Source organism: Electrophorus electricus, chromosome 16 (genome assembly GCF_013358815.1).
Source record: "Electrophorus electricus isolate fEleEle1 chromosome 16, fEleEle1.pri, whole genome shotgun sequence".
In the NCBI taxonomy this organism is placed as follows: domain Eukaryota; kingdom Metazoa; phylum Chordata; class Actinopteri; order Gymnotiformes; family Gymnotidae; genus Electrophorus; species Electrophorus electricus.
Genome location: NC_049550.1, coordinates 8984740 through 9010199, shown reverse-complemented (window position 1 = coordinate 9010199; position 25460 = coordinate 8984740). Strand labels below are relative to the sequence as shown.

The window sequence follows — 25460 nt, the reverse complement described above, 5'->3', positions numbered from 1 at the left end:
TTTGCTCCAACAGAACTGACAGAATTTGTAATATTTACATATATGACTGGTCCACATAAAATGTCTAGCTTGGAATAAAGAATAGCAGACAGCAGAATGTTCAAACCATATAACAGCATATAACTGCAACTAGTTTCTCAGTCTCATCATAGTCAACTAGTCTCTTGGCCAAGTCCAAATATCATTACTAAACAGTAACTCTAGGTTAGTGTAGGATCAATGTACTTTGGTAAAGACAAACTGTGACTAAACACAAACCAAAAGGCAGACAGTTGTGTATTCTTTTTAAATCAATACCTTTATTTGTAGTTCTTGGGGTGTCTGGTTACCAGACAGGACATTACAAGAGCATTAATGCTACCATTGTCTTGTGTAGCTTAAGACCAGGTGATACTATGGAGCATGTGTGCAATGTACCAAATGCCTTTTTATATTTAAAAAAAAAACAAACAAAAAATGTCTTAAAAAAGAAAGATTTCGAATGGAACAAACATAAATATCTGACCTCTCGATTCAACACTTGACTCTGTACAGTTCTACACATGGAAAGTACAGTTTTAGGCACAATTCATTTTGGTGCCAGTTCCTTTTCTCCTTAAAATGTTAATTTGAATAGAGTGTCTTTAACTGTAGTGGATGTGTGCACGTGTGTTTGTGTGTGCGTGTGTGCGTGCGCATGCTCATGCGCATGTGTGCATGTCTGAGATATGTCAATATGCATTTTAAATATCTTATTCAGATTCTGTGGTAATCCCAATTTCACAAATATCATAACTAAACAGTAGTCTGATGTGTAATTAAGTTCAGTCCATTCCACAGTTTGAATATTATGTCGATTATGCCATTATTTCATTTGCTAGCCAACCGCACTATGCCTCCAGATCAGGATGTGCCTTAGGACGGAGGGTTGACGACATCTGTACACTGCGGCTCGCAAAATGGTCCGAAGCGTCCGTACACGTCTTTCGCCCTCACCGCGAAGTAGTACGTCGAGCCCGACACAAACTGGGTCAGTGTGCATGCCATTGGTAACGGGAGTGCCTTGACCTCGCCAATCTTCTTCCACAGAGACTGTGCTAAGGTGCTGCCACCTGCCGCCCCCTGGTGGTCCTGGTGGTAAGCGTACAGGTGGTAGCTGTCCACAGCAGCACAGCTACGGTCTGTTTCAGCCACGCACCAGGACAGGACAATACCATTTTGGCTCTGGACACGGGCCAACTTCAGCTGAGGTTGCTGGGGAGGAGAGGTGTGGGCAGCATCTGCAGGCAGCCGGGCTGGGGGAGTGGGAGTTAATGGTAATGGGGGAAGAGGAGCCGCTGAAAAGGACCCCAGATGAGATTTGGTGGGCGAGTCCTAGACAGAAGAGGAAAAAACAACAGTCATCTCCTGAAAGCTCAACATATACTGAAAGCCATTTACAAGCTACAGTGATGTGGTAAAAGCGTTAATGGCCTGTACATCCCCAAATAAATGTGGAATGAGCCAAAACATGTATAACTCTGTTTTTTGTGAAAAAAAAAAGGTTTTCTATTAAGTGGTTGTATCTACGTACCACTGTTGATCGATGCTGTGTCCCAGAGCGACCTGATGAGGGGGGAAAAAAACAGAACACCAGATTTTACCACACATCACAATTTTAAGGTTGTTTTTTTAAGACAGAAAACACAACCTGTTTGAAATGCTGAGTTAGCTAATGGACAAACACTACAAATATCTTCTGGAAGATGTTAACCAATTTCTGATTGGTCCACAAAGTTAAAATAAAGACTGTGGAATCACTGAAATCGCTGTGTTGTGTTTTAATGAAGAGGTCAGAGATTCTATTTTCTTTCTGCTGGAGGCCCTACCACCATCATTATAATCATCTGATCCTTAAACTTTTAGAATCTACTCGATTCACATGAATGGCCTATTTTACATGCAAAATGGTGAACAACAGTTTTCATGTACCATATCTAAGAACCAAGTGGTGTGTAAAGCCCCCTGGGCTCCTTGAAAGGTGCTATATAAATATAATTCATTCATTAATTCATAGAAAGTTAAAAGGGTAAAGTAGGGTAGGGAGAACATCATATACAAATTAGGGTAAAAACACATCTACATGTCACAACAAGCAAAGAACACTTGTGAGAAACATAATCAGTCTCAGCAGTGGAAGACCCTAACACAGTCTTTGTAAATGTTTTGGTCTTAGTGTAAAAGAGGAGAGAGAGAGAGAGAGACGACTCACCAATAGAGGAAGAGCTGACTAATGGAGGGGGTGGACCTGGGGGTCGCTGGGTTGAGGCAATGGATGGAACAGTAGCCTTCTGCACGCCGGTCACTATAACGCACACACAGGTAGCCAGTGAGTGAGATGGCTAAGAAACCCATAACATAACAAATCCAAAGAGCAAAATGCTGAAGAATAACTCCTGGAGAGGAGGAACAAGGGTTAAGCGGAGATGCAGTCATTTACCTTGCACATCGTCATCATCCTCAGTTAGGTCTATGACTGAGCCCTTGGGTCGCGCAGGCTGTGGAACCAACAGAAAACAATAGAGGAATAAAACTGTAATGCTTAAACTTTCCAAGTGTTCAAATGAATTTTAACGGTGACATCCCAGTACACAACATGTACCTGAGCAGGTGATTTGGCAGAAGCAGAATTAGAGGCTTGATTATCTGGGATGAAAAGAGAGTGAGAAAATGAGCAGGAATGCTTTCTACCAATATTAGCACAGTGAGTTACAAAGTTATAAGAAAATAACAAACAGTGCTGCATGTGAGAGGTGGTTCACGGTGTTCATCAAGTACATGTTCACATATTAGCTAGTAAAAACAAATTTAAGAACACTTATGCACCTGTCTTAGAAGTCATAGCAGATGCAGAGGGTGCACCAGGCCCGCCTGCCGCAGATGATGACCCCGTCGCTGCAGGGAGCATGGTCGCCGGGGACGACGAGGCTGTGGCCACTCCCACGACGGTGGCACACTGTGTTGGTGCGCGCGCTGAGGTCACAGAAACGGCGGCGCTGGGTGAACTCACGGTCCCCGTCCCACCCTGGTACACAGCCCTGGCCAGCGACACCTGCGGGGCCGTCGTCGACAAGGAGGACCCCGAAGAGGAAGAAGCAACGTTGGCCGTCTTCTGCAGTATGAAGGCTGTCGTAGCTGTTGTGGTCTTGGCCTTGTTAATACTGTTAACTGGCATGGGTATCAGGCCAACACCCCCCGCTAATGTCCCTCCTTGTCCGTTAGCCATGGTCAGCGGTAGCTGAATCAGCAAGGGCTGAATAGATACAGGCTGACCGCCTGATGTCGCTGTGTTGGTCGTCATGACACCTGTGCTGGGGCGGGTCTGTAGCAGCAGAGTGCCCGGCTGGGCCTGACCAGTCAGAGAGGCAGTGGAGGAGGAAGGGGTGGAGCTTGTGGTTGTGGAGATGATCTGGAGAATAGGCGCAGAGGCAGCCAAGGCAGAGGAGGTTGGCGTGGTCGGAGTGGAGAGAGGCTTGGGCTGAGCTGGGGTAGCTAAGAGAGGACATGTTTCAGAATTATTCACTCCATTTTATTTCAGAAAGCTGGCTTAAAGCTAACTCTCATTATACATTCTCTCAATTGAGCATTTTTGGGTTGTTTAAGAAACGTTTTTAAATTTGACAATTTCCTGATGAATTCCTATAACTTTTAGATCCAAAACAGTGCACGGAGAGCCTCACCAGTGGAACTGGTCTGACTGGGAGGTGCACTAGGCTGCCTGGGGTCCAGTGTGGTTCTTACAGTTCTATAACAAAACATACAACATTAAAACCCTCTTAAAAACAATGATAAAATATCACTACATATAAGGAAATAAGGCAAAAAGTGAAAAGATCACACCTAAAAAAAAATGGAGCACAGATAACAGAAGCAGACAGATCTCTATTTTAGACACAAGGGGGAGTGTTAACCTGCTGGCTGCTGTGAGTCAAGCCTGTGGAGAGAAACCTTGAGCACGTTTGGCTTTCTCAGGTGAACATAGGCTGACATTAAATAGCTGAAACTTAGAAAAAGCTCACCGTTGAGTTGTTGGGGTAGTGTTGGTTGTGGCAGTAGCCTTATTAGCAGTGGCCTGCTAAAGAGCGAAAAAGCAAAGTGTACTATAAACAGTACAACAAAAATATAATAACTTATTCTGGCGGTTTGCACCAAATCTGGCCAACTGCTGATAAATAACTCCAGCAAGAGGCTTACCTCTTGAATCTTTTTGGAATTTTCAGTGGCCTGGTTAGCAGCTCCAAACTTCTTGGTCAGTCGTGTAATCTTTGCCTGAAACCAGTCACAATGGGGTCACAAGACTGAGAAAGCCTTTGAGAGTGAAGAAAACCACTGAAGTGTTTTAAATGTACAATGTATATTTATATATTAGCATGTATATAGCAAACTCCAGAATAAGAGCATAGCACTTGCATCAGTTATGTTTTTATACTCCCCCCCCCCCCACCCCAACGATTTGTTGTTGAGAAATAAAATCATAATTTTTTTTATGAACAAACTGCCTGACGCCTTTTTGACATGGTTTTGGCCTACAGTGGTTTTCTTGCTTGTTTAATAGTACATGCAGAAAAATATTAAACAAAGAAAACACATTTTACTCCATTTTAGCTTTATAACATTATTCATATAAACTCATGTAGCTTCACTGGTAGTGCAGATACACAAAATAGCTATTTTTGCATTGCAGACATCATGATGTAGTTTGAATCACAATCATTGTAATGAAATATAAGCTGATAAATATTTCTAGAATATTGCACTTTTCTTAGAAACAAAACACTCAACACTTAATAAACCTAAAAGGCTTCCCAAATTACTTTGAAAACATCCATTTGGTTTGCACATAAAGTTTTCATGCGTCTTAGCTAGCAAAAACAAATTAAAGGACAAAGTGAAATGAAGATGACAGATACACAACCAACCAAGAAATCAACATAGTATGATGTAAATATGGAAATTAACCTCAGATATCCAAGGAAATATTTAGATATTTTATATTTTTAAATATATTGAACATATATTTGTTATATATTGACAATTTTTATAATTTGAATATATATATTTTGGTATATGTGCACATATCTGTGTTTAGGAATACATGTGAAAGGTTGTTCAGAAAAACATGGTGGTTTTAAGAAACTTTAACATATTATTGCTTTATTTTGATATGTACCCATGGCAACTGAATGCAATGGTTTCGGGCAAACCGGTACAATGGCAAAACACTCTAAATGGGCAATAATTGTCATTAACAGTTTATGTCTTTTGAATGGTACGTATGTAACTTATGATCTAGGAGTTTTAAGTTGGATTGGGAAGAAAGTTAGCAATAACAGCCAGTGTTTACTTATGCCTGGATCAGACTAAACAGTACTATTGTCTTTCACAAGGGACGCCATTTGTCAGATTAGGCAGTCATAAAGCCATACATTTTAGCTGCGTCTTGGTCAGGAGACTGGAAACGCTACATATTTGATGCCGATCAGTCATTGTTCACACACTTCCGCAAGTTCATAGGTTGTCGAGGAGTAGGTTCAAGAAATCGATTGTCATGGTTACACAAGTGCTGTGTGTGATGCTGGTGGTTGTTCAGAACAGAAAAACAATTGTGGACCTGTTCCTGGGTGTCACAAAAAGGAAACCCTTCTTTCTGTCTAGCCTTCAAAGAGAACTTTATGTAAGGAATGAAAATCTTGAATTGGTATGCCTGGTTTAACTCCTTTCTAATGAACACATTTTGGTCACACTCCTGTGAGAGTTGCATATGCTGCAGTTACTTAACTGGGACTGGAGGCTTCTCTGTGTGTGGCCGCCTAGCTAGTGTCTCTCAGCATGTGAGGCATTTAGGGTACATCTGTAAATTGTAGTGTCTATTGATAGTTTGAATGTGAGGTGTTTAGGGTACATCTATAAATTGTAGCTACATGAAAATAACCCGGGATACACTCTCCCCCTCTAAACTGAATGAGACTCTGCGTGCTCATCGGTCACCACAAAAGGTAAATTCTTAACTCGTGGGAAACACTGATCACTGTAACTGAAATCAAGAAACAGTAAATAGAGCTCCTGTCATATTCCTTGATGTGAATAAATGTATGTCATAGGAGTTGACAAAAAAGCCAGGGTAATACACAAAATTCTGACATCAGACTTTTTGTTTGGCTGTTGTGTTGTCCTAATATGCCACAACACAGTTCTTCGATTGTGTCACACTTCCAGGACTGTTCCTCATTCCTGGCACTGTAAGTTTGTGCAACTATAACAAAATCATGTCAAATTTGGGTTGAATGCGTCATGTGATCCCATCAATATTCAGCTAAGTTAACCTAGCACGTTGAAAATCTAGAGTTATCAATTAACCTCCATAATAAAACATGGTTTGTTTGTTTTTTTGCACACAACCTATTTGGTCACCATTTGTTTTCCTACAATTTACACCTACCTCATTTCTAACGCAAAAACTGGTTTGTCTCATGCAGCCTGTTTTATAGGGAAACCCAGCCCTAGTACAGGACTCACCTGTAGTGTGCTAATGTGCTGGAGAGCATTCTGCTGCTTGGTAACTGTGTCGATTTTCTCCACTCTCTCCTTGAGCTCCTGCAGACCACGGTCGAACACAGTCAGTTGCAAAATACGCAGGCGCTCCTCCACCAGCTGCTGCACCACCTGAAACGAAGGGAGACGTGACCGCTTTTGAACATGAGCAAATGATTGACTGAAACCAACCACACCAGCAAAGGTAAAATGTGTGTGTTCATCAAAAATATGTCAATAAACAAATAAAAATTGCTCCTATAAACCAAACAACACTGTTTACAAGGAAAACCTCGTAGCAGTCACAAACTCTACTCTCAAAACTTAACAGTCAGTCAACAGCCATAAAAGTACAAAAGTACATAACGAGCAAGCAGACCTTCTCTAGTTTCAGGCGGCTGCCTGTGTTGGCTGTGATCTTTAGCTCCAACTGGGCCTCCAGCTCCACTCCCTCTACCCTTGCTCTCTTCCCATCTCTCCCTTCCTTACTCCCACCATCCTTCCGAACATCGCTGCCCACTTCTGGCGAAAATGACCTCTTCTTCCCCGCATGACTGCCGTTACCTATGGAAAGTGGGCAGCAGATTTATTTTATTGAGAAGGCATGGAAAAATTCCCTGAAGGACGATTCATTTTCCAGCAAAAGTATTAAACTTGGAATGCAACAAGATTATGTTTCAGGGACAGCACAACCTTGCCATATTCCATAAAACAACAGTGCATAGATTTAGTTAGTGATTTAGAAGGATGTGTCTTCACTGAGCTAAGATTATATTAGTTTCCAGTAATCCTACAAATCTATTTTATGTGAAGAGCATGGCATAAAATCCAAAAATTAGGCTCTGAACCTTGTACCAGCACAGAGCGGGTCTGTGCCCTGGTACCAGCACAGAGCGGGTTTGTCACTCCATTGTAAAGGGGTTGAAACGCATCAGTAAGGCAGTGATAGCTTCATCTCTTTGTGGCAGCATTACTTCTGAGCACCACCTGCATGTTTCTGAAACAAATGGGGTGTTTCAATTTTTTTCTCCATATTTCCCCATTACTGATTGAATGGGCACAAATTACCTGTACCATCTGCAGCTTTGCACCCCTTTTCGGTCTCTTTTTTCTCCTCTTTCTTAACATCCATATCAGTCTTGTCCTCGCTCCTCTCTTTCGTCTCATCCCGCTCTCCTTGGCTCTCATCTTCACTGAGGCAAAGGAAGCCCTCTTTCACTTCCGGGTCACACTCCATACTGCCAGCTGGAGAGCCAGAAGATGTGGAGGAGGAGTCCTTACTGCCTTTCTCCTCCTTCTCCTCTGTAGAACCGTTCTCAAGCGAGGCATCTGTGTCTATGGCAGCCATCTCCTTGTTTAACGCTTGGGCCGTGGTTTTTTTCGGGTCGCCCTTTTTGTTGGATGCCAAAGGAGATCCACCATGTATGGATGTAGAGTTCTGGAGGGAAAACAGGGATCTCACTTACCAAGCGTACCAAAACGAGAGACAATTTGCTCAAATACAAAAGTGCAAACTATGTTCACTGCAAATTCTATGCTAGCAAACGCCACTGCGAAACGGTAATTTGGACTACAGCATGTTAGAGAAGATTCTCCATTGAAATTAGAGAAGATTCCCCATTGAAATATGTTTGCATGAATACAACAAAGTACTTCATACAAAGTTTTGCTATGGACTAGGGAAAACAATGCAAAACAAAAGAAAATTCTTCCCTTTTCATGAGCAGTGTCTGTACTGAGTTCAGAACGTTGCTTGATTAAAGCAGCCACATGCCCCCAGGTTCATGTGGTCTGCAGGGTTTGGCATGATAAACTGAAGGGAAGAAACGAATACAGAAAGCTGTTTCATGTCCTACTTTTGGTAGAACTGCAACGAGAGCTTGCACTCACTTCCGATTTGTTAGCCTTGGCTTCCTCCGGCTTCTTTTCATTTTTCTTCTCTCTCTCTCCTTTCTTCTCCTCTGCTTTCCCCTTCTCTGACCCTCTCTTCACAGAAGGCAAGGGTGATGGGTTTTGACTTTGGGCAACAGCTGGTGAGGGCGAACGCGAGAGAGAGAGAGAAAGTGACGGGAGGGGGGAAGAACCTACTGAGGGAGAGGTCGGAGACTTTGACCGCGTCTCTTTGCGGTCCTTCTCTTTTTCCTTCTCTTTCCCCTTCTGTCCATCCTCTGTGTGCGTTCCATTCACCAGTGGCGTCTGGGGCCGTGAGGAAGAGGAAGCAGAAGAGGTGGAGGAAACTGCTGCCAAAGTGCTGTGAAGAACTTCCAACTGCTGACGGTCGCTTATCTTCATCGTTTTCCGAGCCCGGAAAATCTTCTTCTGAGGCTCTTCTGGCACAGCGACTTCCATTTTTCAACCGGTTAATCTGGAAAGACAGAAATTGGTTTAAGATGGCTGGTTTATCACAATAAATAGTAAAACAGGGAAAAAGTCTTACTAAATATTGCATTTAATCTAGTTTAATTCTCAGTAAAACTGTCATCTTAAATTTGTCTAAAATAGCTGTCCTTGTTAAGGACATTGTCTAAGATGTACCACTAGGTGGCACTCTGCAACCTAGATGCCACTTAGGAGGGTTCTAGATGCTTCTGCTGCCCTGTAAAACAATAAATCACTAGCTGCCATGGCCACAATGCCACTAACTCAGTTATGTCCTTGAAATGCGATTTAACCCGAGAGAAAGGCCACTGTAGACTTTACAACTGAAGATAAGCAGAACATCTCAGAGATCAGACAGTCCAAAAAAAGCCTATGGCTACACTAGGTAAAGTTCTAAATTAATCTACTTCTTCTATCAAACTAGTATTAAAACCAAGTGTTTCCTATACAATGGCAGAACTAAATGATTCTGTTTAAACAGCAGCTAGGGCTAAAAACCCAGAATTTGTCCCCTCCCCCTTTACCCTCATTGGCTTGACACACAGCCAATCAGGTCAGCAGCCTACAAAGTCTGCTAGCGACAACAGCGGCCATTTATGTAATGCTGTGATCTTTTAGTAAGTTCTAATTTCAATACAAAACTTGGACTCAAGACTATGTTTATATTTGTCTGGCATGCTATCATAGCACATGGTGATAAAAAAAAAGTGTGACCATAGTTATAATGTGGTAAAGAACTCCTGGACAACATGTCCATTGATACAATTGGACTTCAGCAACAAAAAAATTAACCCGGACAAAGCTGCATAAGAGTCACAAAATACCATATGTCTCACCTGACTGCTTGTTTGCTTTGTACCTCTGTGCTCATGGATTTGACCACAGGATTGGTCTGGAACCTAAAAGGGGAGAGAGAGAGAGAGAGAGAGAGAGAGAGAGAGAGAGAAAATAATCAGGTTAAAGATTCTCCTTTATGTGGGATACCACGGTTTATCTCCACACCTGATGCCCCTGTCCGTTCCGGTTTCAGGTTTTCCCTACCATAACACACATGATCCCACCTATTAATCTAGCTACACATATCTGGAAAGTGATGTTCAAAGTTTCCTTAGTACTTTTGGTACAATGTATTAAAGTTTTTTTGTGGATCTAGGAACAGACAAGCCAGAAATCAATCAGTCCATCCATCAAGCAATCATTCATTCATTTCAATCAACCAACCAACCAACTAATCAGTCAATCAAGCAATCAATCACTGGGTTGGTCATGGTTACACCCTCAGCTGGAAATATAAACCCCATCTCTCTATAGACCGTGTGTGTTTTAATATTTTCCTTAAATTTCAGCGTCCCTCGTTTGTGCCTCTGCACTAGCATGCGTCACACATAGGCTCCCAGCTGACATCACCAGGCTCCCTGAATCACCCGTGAGCTCAGCCCTTCTTGGTTCTCTGTGTGTGCGCCTCAGGAGCAACCAGCAGCTGCACTGTTGCACTGCAGCACAGGCTGGGCTGAAGGTCTGCTACTGCGCATACGGACCAGCGGCTGAATGTAGCAGCGTCTCCTCCTGCAACACCTCTCACTTCCTGTCAGAATGCTCATATCCTGTCCCCAAAGTCTAGTGTCCATGACAACCTTTTTTCTCTCCTATTGTGATTAGATGGACCAGATTTTTACTCAACACCAAACTCTGCATAATTCTTTACAATGGAAAGCCTGGAAGCTCACACAAATACCATTTTGAGATCCAAGGCCAAAGCTGTTAGTAAACTGCAATATCAGAATTAGCTATTAGTATGTGACCAAAAAAAGCATGTTTGCAGGGAGGGAGAACTTTGCAACTGAGGACTATCATTCAGCAAACGTAGGGGTGCACGGTAACCAAACATGCACAAATTCTAAACAAACAAAAAAAAAGGACACACCTCTACAGCAATGTTTGTCTTACTGTATATAAATATATTTTCCCATTTCCTCTATATAAGCACCACAAAAAAGCCCAATAAATGGCGGCTTGTCGGTAACAACATCCCCATTCCAATCTGGCTGAGACGCCCCACCTCCCCTCCCCTCCCCTCCCCTCCCCTCCCCCACCCCACAGCAGTACAGGCAACATGTCTGTCTCTCACTGTAGCGACTCAAGATGGCCGCCAGGGCTTAATTATATGCAGCTGCTAAAGCTGAATCATTCCTGACAAGATTGTTAGCTTAGCTTACAGATGTGATAGTAGCTTGGTAGTGGTAATGTTTTGCTTCCAGTTAACCTAAAAGAGAAATGTTCAATTCAAAAGAGATTTCTCTTTGAAATTATCTCCATGTTTGCTCCATTCATATCTAGTATGCTGTGAGATTACATAACCTGCCTGTAAATCATGCTCTGACTTTGATACCCAAGTATCGTCTTATCTTTGGTTTCTCACCCCTCACTCATGGTTTTAATATTCTCAGAAGCTCTTATAAATGGGAGTCCTGAATGCTACAGTCCATGGATTTAAAGTGCACTTATTATGACAATCTGACAAATGAGAGGACCATACTTGCACAAAAGCCTTGCAAAGTTTAAAAAAAAAAAAAAAAAAAAAAAAAAAAAAAAAAACCCACATCAATCTATATATCTCTTAACTCAACTGGTGAACAGCTATCCCCTAAAAATAGTGTTTTAAAAACATCAAATGTATCCTGGAAAAAAGAGAACGGATAATCATCTTTACAGTCAGAATAGCCTTTTAACCAAAAGATCAACCATCTACTTTCGAGGTTTAGGAGATACACCAACAAACTCTTTTTTTTGTTGTTGAAATATTGTAGACATTTCTTGTCAACAAACTAAAACATCTTCCGCTTTCTCCTTCCACAATTAGAAACATTTTAGCCTTTATAGCCTCCAAATGATCTAACTAAATAGATCAGAGAGTAAAGGAAAGTTCCTGTACTGTAAATTTCCAAGTGTATACACTCTCCATACACAGATATCCAAAACCACTGAGGAGCAAAATCACACACACACACAAAGAATCATTCTACTGGCTGCATGCAGGAGGCAGGCTACAATTCCCAATGGTCCAAACGTACGCCTCTATTTCAGTACCATGCCCCAGAGCCCACGCTTGGTTTAGATGTTTCAAGGCCCAAGATATTTGCCCCATCTTCATGTATTGGAATTTACCAAATTACAAGCTACAGTATAGCAAGTTAATAAATAAATTATGTGATTCTCTAACACAGCTAGCAAATCATGTATAATGCTATGGCTTTAATATATATGTAATGTTACATCAAATCAAATCATCCCACCCCTCACCATTAAGAACTTTAACATCTCAAAAATACAAGAAGAGACTAAATAAACCTTTGCTAATCGTGATGCAAAAGCAGATCAGTGTCCACTCTAACTGAATGGTCTGACTGAATGAAGAAAATCAAAAACCATACATAGGATTATGTGTAATAGTCAAAACACTCCATCAGGGAGAATGATGTGCTACAAGCACTGTGGACTGTTCATGCTGTCGCCAGTGACACCACAACAAAGTGCAGAAACAGGCATACTGAAAATACAAAACCAACACTACTGTATCAAAGATGGAGGGGAAAAAATCAAACCATGTAAAAAAAAATAAAAAAAAAATTAAAAAAAAGGGTTTTTTTTAAGCAATTCTTTGCTTTGTTCAATCAATAACTTAATACTACATACTCTATAGGATAACGCTAAAAAACAAAATATTACACAGGCTCAAATTGTGGCTTGAGAATACAAAAAAAAAAAAAGGGGGGGGGGGGGACCTACTAAACTAACCCTTCCCCCACTGCGGCATAGTGACCACATACTGCAAACAGAGTGGAAAATTACAGCTATGCACAGATCATACCATTTTTCACAATAGGGAAGGGTGTTGAGGTGTACAACTCAAACCCAACACAAGAGGGAGCAAGCCAGATGTCTTAGAATGCTATATTATAATCAAAAAATAATCCAAAAAGTTCCAAGAACACAACTTTGCTACTGCGTAAATGTATAAAAGCTCAGGACTGTGCTGGGTTTTTATGGCAAGGCTCTCCTGTGTGCATGCAAGTTACCCCTCAATGGTACATTTAAACAATCCTTTAAGTACAAGCTGCTCCTCCTCCTTCATAGATGTGATTTCAGGATCACTAACTAGCCTGTTCAATGGTCACTGACTTGTATGAAATTCACTATAAGCACTGGCCGCCCATAAACAAGCTAATTTGTTAATTACGCTGCTTTTTTGCTAATTGTGTGACAAAACCCCAACTTATTAAAAATTATTAATAATAAAAAATAAATGTAAATTGTAGGAGAGTTACGACAAATGTAAGAAATTCCATTGCGGGGGGGGGGGGGGGGGTGTATATATCAGGAACCAGTAGAAAAAAAAAATAAAAATAAATAATCCGAAAGGATGTACCCCTAACCTCAGATCATTCTCACTTAGTAGTTAGCCATGATCAACTGCTACAGAAAGAATGTATACAAGCTAGCTAGCATCTCTCAGCCCTAAAGGGCACAGCCCTGTAGGCACAAGACACAGAGAAAGAGAACAGGAGGGGGAGGGGAGCTGAAACTAGGACTCGCATGCTTGGGTGGAGCATATTGTTTTAAGGTGTTGCTTTTAACACCACCACATGCTGTAGGGTTATCAGCACAGCAACAGTCAGCAACACAAAGCACATTTCTATACTATGTTTATATATACTTAAATCTTACATATTTAAATCAGTAAATCATTACACTACATATTCAAGAGTGTATGAAACAGTAGTCACGAGTAACCACAAAATACGAAGAGAAACAACAAAAACAGAAAAAGGGTCAATCTATATTCAAAATCAACATGTTGAAAAGTAGACAACTAACCCCTCCCCCACTGCAGCACAAAGAGAGTGGAAAATTACAGCTAGGCACAGATCGTACCACTTTCACAAAGGAGAGGGGTGTGAAGATGCACAGCTCTGCATCTACACAAGAGGGAGCAAGACAAATCTCACTACAGGCCTATCAATCAAAAGGCAGCAACTCTGCTACTTGGCCAACCATAAGTCAATATGTTCTTCATGACCCAAATAATGTTGCACGGTTATGCGCACAAGCTGCAGCGTCTCTTCAAACCCCTCTCAAGCACACAGATCATCCTGTGCAATAGCGGAGTCCTAGCAAAGGCCTAGCACTGTACTGAAGCAGATCTCTCCGCTGGGGTCATGTTCAAGTGACATCGTCAAATTCTGCTCCAGTGATTTGGCTGCACATCAGGCGTGTACGACACCTGGGCCAGTAAATTCTTTGGAGCCTGCAGCATTTTCTCCACAAGCAACATAACTCTCCAGTCCTATGGTCTCCACTGGAGTGTGCAGTCTCCACAGTGATATTGGTGTTTTCAGTCTTCCCTAAAAGCCTCTCCAACATGCCCAGTTATTCCAAGTGGCAGCATCCATAATTGCTTGCATGGCCAAATATTTCACACTTGTCCAAACAAGTAGGAATATAGGGTTAAATTTCCAGCTATATGGTTAAGTTTTCAGCTAATTCAAGAATGACTCAAAATGACAAATAAATAGCCCTCCCTCTCCACCCTTTTAGAAAGTCACAGTTCCTGTAATTTTAAAGATGAATTCAATGTGGCATAGCCACATTTCACACAGAGATGTCATGCATACAGAAAAACGTAACCCTAAGACAATGATAAGAAAATCCAATAGCTCCAAAACAAAAAAAAAACCCAAACAAACCCAAAAACAACCAACCAGGCAGCCTCCAAAAAGCCTGCAAAGACTAAGCTGTTTGCTACAACCTAGCTTTTACAAGGTCCTGCAGGCTAAAGAATTTAGACATTTAGGAATGAAGATGTACCCTGGCAAATTCAGGATTTCACTGATTTATCAAGTCTCTCAAATTGATACTAGCAAATTACCAGAAAAAGTAGTGAACAACCCAAAAAACAGATATGAACATTTCTGAGACACCATATTAGATTTATTTCCTGAATCTACTATAGGTTTTTTGCAGTTAATAACTAGCAGTAATATAACAAGCCCAAATACAACTGGGGATCTCAACCTTGAATCTCCATCTCTTCTGAGGAGACATCCTCCAACTTGAATCTTAGATGCCAAATTAAAATGCTGCCATACAATTCTTTGAGCTCATCCTTCAAGCTTGAGGTTTTCCACTGAATAAGATGAATGGATTTTTCCTTCAGAAGTTGACAATCGCATATTTATTTTAGCTGAAATTAAAAACACACACACACACACACACATTATATATATATATATATACACACACACACACACACACACACACAACTTGTGCATTAAAAATACATCAACATTACATCAAAAGTGTTTAGTATGACCAAAAACATGGTATAAAAGGAAGAAAACTGACTCCTCCCCAACACCATGTTACACGCAAACAAGCTGCATGGATACACAGGACTAATTCTTCATGATAAAAGCAGGGTATAAAGAAACATACAGCAGTGCAGAAACAAGGCCAGAGTTTTGTTTTTTTTTATAATTTTTGAAAGACTATAGGCATTGGCTACAATAATATATATATTTTTAAATCTTCATACATGTTTTTTTTTTCTGGATTAAACTGTTTAGCATGTTGTGGCTTGTACTATTCACAAAAGCAAGAATTACATTTTATCAAGAGCCCTGTAAGCAAAATGATCAACTAGTTTAACAAATCAGTCACAACCATAGAGTCTATTGTTCTCTGAAACAGTTGTTTAAACCACTGCACTTTTGTTCAGTGTTTGTCTTTGAAACCTGAAATATCTAGTGCATAAGTAGACCAGTGGTTCCAAGACCACTTTTCTTGTTGTTCAGCAAAACGAAAATCGTAAGTGTTCCAATATAATCCACCTTTGCTCCAGCCTCCATGTCTCATACCCATCGAGCACAGCATAACTGTTATGATCCTGCAATATTCCAATGTTTAGGCTAAACGTCTCATTAACAATGTAAAATGCTTTCGGAAAACATCAAAATAAACTGCACTGTCTGGCCCTTATGGATCTGAAACTGCCTTATAAGAAATAGAACATTTCCAGACTATTTGTCCTGTCCTAAGATGGCAAGTGATTCCAGATGACAAACACTATGTGCTCCTCATTACACAGAAGGAACAGCCTAAAAAAAGAACCTAAAGCCTCCAAACGTAGGGTGAAAGAAAGCACTACACAAGCAGCATACAACAAAAGTGTGCATTCAGTGGTGTACATTATTGTTTAAGCAGTCTTGTGGAAAAGGTAGGGTGAAGCACATCAAGACTAGCTTTCAGGCGCCGATATGGCCAAAACCCCAATTTGAGTTAAAAGCATTAAGAATGTTGGGTTCAATCTAGCATCATCACTATCAAATGTGAGTCACAGTGCTTAAAGGGAAAAAAAGATGCTTATTAAACACATTAAACCATTGTGTAAACCTGTATTTAATAAACTAAGTTGATGAAATTAGTAAATTGAAAGTAGTAGATATTTGTAAAAAAAAATCATAAAAAAGACCAAATTTCCAACAATATTCTGAATTTTTGCGACTGGTAATCTATACCAGTAATCTTAAAGTACAAGGCAATGGGTTGAATTACATATAAACCTAAAAAAGACTTAAAACCATTGTTTATCCTTGCTCACTTGTAGGCCTTAATCAGTTCCAACAGAAAGAATGTTTGTGAGGTAGCAAGCCTGGATGCTCCAGTCCAAAGAGCACACCACATGTAGACAGGCGCGAGAGTGCGGCAGAGAAAGCCAGGGGGGGAGGGGACTCAGCTACAACTCTACCCTGTGCGTCAGGGTGTCCAACAGTAACAACTGAACACAGTGTAGCAACACCCACACAGGCCAAACTGAAATGTCAGCACAATGCACTACAGTATCACAGATCCACAGACAAACAGATCTACACCCAAAGTCAAGACATGAAAACGTGGTTTAGTCAGTCACGAACAATTTTCAAACAGCAAATTCGGAAGAGTAATACATTAAAAACAGGACTCCAAAATTACCCTGGAATATCTTAAACAAATACATCTCCATTTGTAAGAGATTATAAAAGAAGGTGAAAAACAACCCTGCAAAAAGCAGAAGACTACTCCCTTCAGACTAACCCCTCCCCCACTGTAGCACAGTATGCACACTGAAAACAGGGTGTAAAATTACAGCCACACACAGAGCATACCATTCTCAGAAATGGCAGGGGTGTTGAGACGTACACTTCACGCTCAACACAAGATGGAACAAGACTGAAATCTGTCTCAAAGTTTGAACAACACAAAATTTAAAGAACACATCAGAATGAATCCCCAGCAATGATTAAAAGAAATCCTAGAGTCTAGGTCAGCCATAACTTGCCAGTCCTCACAAAACCTGCATAAAAATATTTAAGTATGTGGAGTATTGTGATTGCTAAGTAGCCCACGCCGCCTTCATGCTAGCAGCCCTGTGACACCATCCAGAAGGTAAGAGAGTTACAACAGCAAATCAAATTTAACTCCCACTCAACTTATGTGGCTGCTATAACCTGCCATTAAGTTTAGTTATCACATAATGGTAAGAAAGACCAGTTAACATAAAAACAATTATTGAAGAGGAAAGGAAAGGAAAGGGAAAAAAGACCAAAGAAAAAAAATGCAGCTTCCCCCCCCCGACAACTTGAGATAAATCTAAAATGTAAACCTGTGTAAGCTTCAGATGTAGGCCATGCACGTCATTTGCGAGAGAGAATGCGAGTGTGTCTACCCTTTCTCTCGCTCAATATATAGGCGAGAGACCGTGTGTGTTTGTGTGTGTGAGAGAGAGAGAGAGAAAGACAGAGCGAGAGACACAGAGAGAGAGAGAGAGAGAGAGAGAGAGAGAGAGAGAGAGAGAGAATGAGGGGGAGGGAAATTGAGCTAGGACTCTACCATGTTGGCTGACGGGTGAAGCACATTCTTTGTGGTTCTGCCAGCAACACCAGATCACAGTGTCAAAACACTCATACAGACACAACATCACAATCCTAATGCCAATTCTAGTTGCATGGTTGTACAATAAAAAAGATTTCTGTCTCAAAAGCTGTGCAACTGGAGCACAGAGAAATAAACATAATATAAGAATCTACACATTCTAGAAGGTAATTTGAAATGTTGAAGAAGATGTGAACTAAAACACTTGTGCCTATAACCAAAATGTCTCATTTGCCACAAAAAAAGGGAAAAAAAAAAACAACACATGATGAAAGGGGGAAACAGTCCCCTCCCCCACTGCAGCAAACTGCAGTGAGCAAACAGGATGGAAAATTACTGCTGCATGCAGACCATACCATTTTCAGAAAACAAGGGAGTGACAGGGTGCACCACTCTGACTTAACCCTAGGGGGAGCAAGACAAATCCATCTGTTTGTCACCTAGAGGACTAAACACACCTAAAGAATAAAGCAAGGACTCATCATAAACCGGTGTAGGTGTTTACAAATGTAATTGTTTCTTTTAGATCTCATTTGCATTACAATAAAGGAGGAGTGCCCAACTCCAGGCCAAGAACGCCAGAGTCCAGAGAAATTTGTTCATTTCTCTCTCAAGCTAATGAATCAATTAATCGGTTAATTACCAGCTTTAGTAGGTGTGCTGGAGCAGGGAAATCACCACACTATGTTAGACTCTGCCTCTCCAGCAACAGAGCTGGGCACCCCTTCTCTAAAATATGTAGCAAAACAGCTCACAGTGCTTACTAACCTCGCACAAATACTGCTTCTGGATTTCTTCAAAAGCATGACTGTCTTTTATCACAGGCATTGTTCAAAGCTTGTTTTCTACAGTCATAAGGCAGTTAGAGTTTGATGCAGAATTAGGTGAACTATCTTGGCCATGCAGCCATAATGAAACTCCTTTGAGAAAAATGGGGATATATAAAGACATTTGATAACACAGTTTTTAAGACAACAAGCCTCCATACTTTAGGGTTATAGTCTTGAGTTCCCCAAGTTTTCAAGTCTAGAAGGAATGATAAGAATCCAGTGATTGTTGCCAATGTAGCATGTCCTTGAGAGGTGGCAGCTTGTAAATGTCCTGATTGGTGAGAAAATGACTGCTCCTTGTATGCGGCCTTTCCTCTCATTCACTCCCCGTTGTATAACATGAATTTGTTTGCTTTGAAATATTTTGTATCACACTAAGAGACTGGAACGTTTGCACTGAGATGGATCATTTAAATGTTGCCTATATTAATGCCTGGAACGTGACGAGAAACAATGAAAAGGGCTCCCTATTAGAGAATACCAGACATGGTGCTGCCTTTTAAAACACTCTACAGACCTTAGTTTACATTCTATGGGACATTCTCTAATCACTTTTTAGAAATTGCAACATTTGAGCAAAATGTGGAAACTGCTACATATTCCACCATTTAATTTCCCAGCTAGTCTCAGAATTAACAGAATTCTTATCTCATCCTCATGACTCATTTGTTTAAGGTCAGTAAACAAATATAGTTGCAGTTATTCTGTGTTTGGCACTAATTTTATGCATATAGTAACTTGACATCAGGGGAAAGAGCAAATTGCATTTGATCCTATTTTAGTATTTTTTTTAATTCTGGGGAAAAAAAACCTTTAGTTTCTTTGAAAAAAATGCTTAAATTCTCTCAAAGTCAAATGATTTAAAGAACTCATACTGGGAAAGGGGAAAGACAGAATATGAAACAAAGACACACAGATCAAAAACGATTTGCATAAACATGGAGTGCTTCAGTATTATTGAACTTAGCTGTTACTTCATGTAATATGCCAAATTCAGTACTTGCAGTTGCCAAGTAGCCTCAGAAAAAGAGATCCTTCAGAAGGCCCTTCAGAAGAGTGAGACGGGGCCTCCCTACAGATACACTACACTAGTTCAGCTAAGCAGGGACTATAGCTAAGGGAAAGCTTCATTTAGGCCCAGCCCTCATACTTGGCAACAAGATTGCATCTTTATTCTTTGACATCACCCTGACATCACCCTGATGGCTCATCTAATTGCAGATCACAGTTCTGCAGCACTTGCTGACGTTGGCTTTTACATTCAACGTCAGTTATAATTGTTGATTATAACACACACACACACACACACACACACACACACACACACACACACACACACACACACACACACACACTTAACCCATTTGAACAGTGTAGCCACTCGTAGACACTAACTTTTCACTATGGAACTTCAACGGACCCAGCATTACAGCAATAGTCCCACTTAAATGCTGTAATTGTCCACACTTGTTGCTCTAGTGAGCTTGTTGCTCTTTAGGAACTACAACAGAAGCATGTCAATGCATGCCACTACAGCAGAGTAAATGAATAATAAAAAGAGCCAACTACAAAACTCCACTTCCTACCTGACACATTAATCATATTGAGCCATGTAAGTCCAAGTAGTTCTCAAGAGATCTCTCAGTGAGTGCAAGAAAGCGTCTGTACTTGTCACAATGGTAAACAAAACCTGATCTAATTTTTCAGGATGTATTTTCACATTCCTGTTCTTTCTCTCCTTCATTGCCTTCCATGCATTTCAAGTTCAAGTTCAAGTTCGGTTTATTCGTCACATACATAGTCATACACAGTATAACACGCAGTGAAATGGTTAATTTCCAAATAAACATGGAGCAACTCCCATTTTGTCTTCTTTTATAATTTTTACAAACATTTACAACTTATTGGTACCATGCTAACTTTGTTATTGCTTAGGATCATGGACACTGTAAAATTGATTGTTATTCTTGCACTGAGAAAAATAATGGGTATTTTATGCTTTATACTATAATTTTTAAATTGATTTCTAAAGGCAGGTAGTCTTTATTTTCTTAAAAATGCAAGTATTTGTTGATAGGCTAATTCAATGTGATCAAAGAGAAAATGTCTTAAAGATTAAAAGGTGAAGTCAAGCTTTGTACTCTTAATAAACAATGGTCTTCAAAAGTAGGTCATCAGGACGAACTCATGAAGGCAGAGGATGACTGGCTCTGAGCAAAAACAAACAACAACAAAAAAAAAAGCACCAAAAATCAAACAAACAGAAATAAACTGGAGGGGGAAGGGCAGTATAAAACCTGATTCAAGGGCTATACCAAGTGTTATTGGGATGGGGGGTGGATTGTTTATTTGTAGAATTAAATGCACTTTCCTAACATATAATTGAAACATAATCACACTCCCCAGATTCTCTCAGCATTCATGTTATTACCAAATGTAACCTACTCTTACTCTCAGGAAAGTCAGTTTCCCAAAATAAACCCCAGTATAATGCAAAAAATGTTAGAAACAACTATTATTTAAGACATATATTGTATTAACAAACATTTTAAAGTGTTATACAGAGCACGCACAGAATGTTGTATATCAAGCTCTTTGAATAGAATAGAGATGTACCATTCTTAAAATCAGCAGGATGCTTACAATAGCTTATATTGTTAATACCAGTGTGAGCAAAGCAAAGCTATAAAAATAATCTGAAAATATATTGCCCATACCATCTGAGTTAAAATGAATTCTTGTAGTGCAGAATATTCTACTAATGCTTTACAGTGCAGGCAGACCTGTCTCACAGAATTAGATGGAATGACTGCAGTCAAATAAAGCAAGCAAGTATCTAAGCCTGATGAAGACATGTACCCCTGCACAATGAAGACATGAGTATTAGGATCCAAGTTATTCAACTGATGTTATATTTCTTCTTTTCCTATTTACTCTTTGTATGCATCTTGGGCTCTCTCTCGCTCTCTCGCTCTCTCTGTGTGTTTCAAAAATGATTAGTTTTATATAAATTCAAGTTACTCTATTGTCAGCTATAACATTCTGACATTTACAATGGCCTTGTGAATTTTTTAGCATCTTGGACAATTAGAATTACAATATTGTGACATTTACACTATCAAACAGTTAATCAATCAAAGATATGCAGTAGAAGCCAGTTTGAACCAGTTGAGACTTGTAAATAAGTAATGGACCAAGTATTGCTTCTATTTTGGCACGAATCCAAGCTAATCAAATTATTTTCTGATGAGCTTTTTATGCAATGGCTTCTAGGAAAGTAGCGGGTCCCATATGTTTGCGGATAATGCAAATATCTGGCATACAATTCAAACAAACAACAACAACAAAAAAGACTTTGCAATAGCTGTACTGCAAAATTACATTTTTGGATGAAAGTTTTGGAGGGAACAGATCAGAAGACAAGGCCTTCTAGAAATCTGACACCTTAAATCACTTTTTCAAACTCTACTCTTTAAAGTTATCAGGGAGTGATTTTTGAGTCACTTTTAAGTTACATCTTTATGCAATCATTATTTGTAATGTATTTGAAGGTGTGAAGTGATTATGAATCTTATGGCTCAAATGATGCAATGTCCAATCTTTCTAGAAAAGGACAAGGGTCACCGTCTTGTGTACCTTTGTATTATTTAAAATTAAAATCAACCCAAAACAAAGATATATAAAACATCGCTTCTTGTAGTATATGTGAGAAGAAATAAACTGGGGGTTTTATTCTATTTAAGGAACACATCTTCACTACCATCCGCATGACTTTAAATGTTACTCCTCTATTCCATAAGCATCTAACCTGCTGGAAATTCATGGCAGGCATTCCGGTTTTCCATAAACATGCTTTGGTTGATTTTTACTGGCTTAAGAAACTGTACAAATAATTAATTAGCACTTAATAAATGGCTTCTCAAATACTGTAACTAAAATGCAAGTTTATCCATCTCAGATTTTAGTTTATCCATCTCAGATTTTAATTACAATGCAATCTAAAAACGAATATGAACCATAGCATAAGATAAATTCTTTAGGAGTCCCTACCACGCTCTGCCATTGCATACAAGTAATTTTTCAGTGCAATGACACAAAATGGCCACCAACTTAAGAAGAGCATCTCAGATGAGCAGCTGGCAAAAAATGAAAATTCTCATTGATTTCAGGATTTCATTCTTTTTCCCAACCTGTCTCTAATCAGCGTCTGGTTTCTTTAGGACAGGTTTGCACAAAGGTCTATTTTTCATTATAGGGAGCACATTATGGTTAATTTTAACAGCAACGACCTAAAGCTTATCCGATCCTGAAACAAGGTTGGCCTCTGGTCTTCCTGTGTATTTTCCTTATCATGTAAGTAAAGTCGCAGGGGAGGCCCTGCAAGTTCTGTGCAAATCATTGTGTGAACCTGCAAGAGTGCCCTGGCTTCAGTGGTTCAGTCCTCTTAGGGGTCTGTGAGGCAACTGTGTGTGTGAGCTTCTCACAGAAGGAAGATACAAGGAAGATATTTCTTGCACACGTTATGCTCCCTGAATGGAAACTCCAGCAATCCACAATTACCTTATTCCCCAAAGCCCTACCCCTCGTATTTGATCATTCACATTTGTTTTGGAACTTCCAGTCTCTGTCCAAGTTCAGCAACACAAAGTCTGAGGTGTTACTCTTATTAGCAAAGAAGTCAAAAACACCAAAACTGCTTTTACAAATGGGGTTGTTAGCATGCTTAAACTCAACTAGGACCTTGTCAGTACCATTTTCTTACTGATATACTGATTCTGTATTAGTCAATGAAACATACCTATACCCACACCAAAATGTCTGCATTACTCATCAGACAGTTGCATGTAACACCTGAATGTCAGCCTGTTACACTATTATTCTTGTCAGAAAGATTCTTAAGGTGAGCAGCATTAAACTGCTGTTCAAGTGTCCTGTTGCACAAGAAGAACTTACCATAGCATCATGTGATAATGTAAATGTTGTCAGAAATATTGCATCTACATTTGGAGCCAATGTTTGTCAACTAGCTAATGCTCTATGCTATCTCAGAATTGAAATACTAACAACAATACTGAATGTGTTCCAACAGCAGTGGCAGGCCAATCAAAAGCAATGGCTACAGACTTTGAAGATTCTTGAAAAATAGTGCTGTCACTTTACAATTGGCACTAAAGCATCTCACAAAACCATCAATACAAAAAACCCAATGACTGAATTCAGCACCCAGTCTTTTCACCTTTAATATTTAGCATGTTGGTGTTTATTTAGCATCAGCACACTTTGTAATGTAGGCACAGGCCAACATGAATTATTTGAAGGAATGGAAACAACAGTGAGACAGAAAGAGAGCTTTTGACCTTTACAGACCAGTGTGCAAAAGCAATCACTCATTTGGAGGGGGAGACGTGCAAACCTATCTGGCCGTGTGATGGCCCTTAGCACAGTGAGGGAGCAGAGTGAGTGAAGGTATGGCTCATACGCACCATGTGTCATTATTGCTATTTTACTAAATGCTCTTTAAATGACATATGAATGCTAATGACGCAGTTACAAAATCTAATAAGTGATCCTTCTTTAGACAGAAAGAGGGGTTGTTTTCATGATTCACTAGGAAGTGCTGGGAACATTTCACAGTTGACGAGAGAACCATGACAGCATTGCAGCAACCCCTGACAACTGACTGGTGGTGATGTTTTTGTCTGCACTCAGGTAGATTGGTTCTTTTTAAGATGAACATGAGACAAGCTGCCCAAGCTCATCATACAGAAAAACAAATTTCAGCATGAAGAGAAATGTTTGAGAACTGTTGCTGATTCAGTTTCCTATGTTTTATGCACAGCTTGGAGGATTTTCAGTTTGTTTGTTTTTTGTGTTTGTTTCACAGATTGTGATTTTTGCAAAGGCAGCTATCTGGCATTTATTAGATTGAGTGATGTTCTACCTGACATTAAAGGAAGAGTAGAGTTGTCTATCCTTTCTCGTCATGCTGTATTATGATGTTTATTTTTTAGATAGGTGCAAGCCTATGTCAAATATGGTCTGGAGCTGGGGATAGACGACTGTCTCATTTTAGATGCCGCATATCATATCATGTTTGAACATGTTGCACTGGCAATGTAATTTACATATTTACACTCACTCAACTGATTTCCCCTCTATATATACACTCATGTATCTCTGAATAAAGTGTGTATGCTTCTCAGCATCTCTCTGTGTTACTCATCCTGAGAAAAATGCCCCAGGACCCTGAGGAAGGACCACCAGACACAGGCGAGTAAGCTGGTTGGACCAGACGGACAGGGTTATGGAAAATAGGGTATTTTTCCATATAAGAGTTTAGCTCTATATTTTCTAAAGATGTCAATACTATTTTTAAAGTCTCGTCACTGTTAGTTTAATTATTTCGTTACTGTTTTTTTTTTTATTGCTGTTCCCTATTCGATTGTCCATAAGTTTTAATTTTGTTAAGTATTTATTAGGTGTGTTGAGACACACCTAAATGCTCTTTAAAATTAAATTCATTGTCAATGTTTGTGCATAATTAGTTTATTTATTATGTTTGGTAAAATGGTTTAAAATAATAATAAAGTTTAAACATTATCAAAATGTTCACTGAAAGCTTCTACAATAAAAGTCATTTCTCATATTTATCAGTTCATACACACTTGACAGTGAGTGATACCCAGTCTGTTGTAGGTAAAAAGTATAAACTCTGCTTCTGAGTAAGCCAATATT

At 39.8% G+C, this 25460-nt stretch overlaps 1 protein-coding gene across 5 annotated transcripts in view; it reads right to left on the bottom strand.

Annotated features, from left to right (window-relative positions):
• Positions 1-277: 277 nt before the first annotated feature.
• The window catches only part of atf7ip (activating transcription factor 7 interacting protein), a 41194-nt gene continuing 16011 nt past the window's right edge, over positions 278-25460 (bottom strand). For 3 of the 5 annotated variants that reach the window (XM_027014826.2, XM_027014823.2, XM_027014825.2), the window contains 14 exons: positions 9765-9827; positions 8440-8914; positions 7618-7987; positions 6929-7113; positions 6535-6681; positions 4213-4287; positions 4038-4093; positions 3699-3763; positions 2845-3510; positions 2621-2664; positions 2459-2516; positions 2231-2323; positions 1553-1584; positions 278-1353 (listed from right to left, as the gene is read on the bottom strand). In XM_027014826.2, the coding sequence (XP_026870627.2) occupies positions 895-1353; positions 1553-1584; positions 2231-2323; positions 2459-2516; positions 2621-2664; positions 2845-3510; positions 3699-3763; positions 4038-4093; positions 4213-4287; positions 6535-6681; positions 6929-7113; positions 7618-7987; positions 8440-8898 (2709 nt within the window). In that variant the 5' untranslated portion in view covers positions 8899-8914; positions 9765-9827 and the 3' untranslated portion in view covers positions 278-894. Of the gene's footprint in view, positions 1354-1552; positions 1585-2230; positions 2324-2458; positions 2517-2620; positions 2665-2844; positions 3511-3698; positions 3764-4037; positions 4094-4212; positions 4288-6534; positions 6682-6928; positions 7114-7617; positions 7988-8439; positions 8915-9192; positions 9376-9764; positions 9828-17626; positions 17729-25460 lie in introns of those variants that run through there. The other 2 variants (XM_027014824.2, XM_027014827.2) reach the window with 2 other exon arrangements.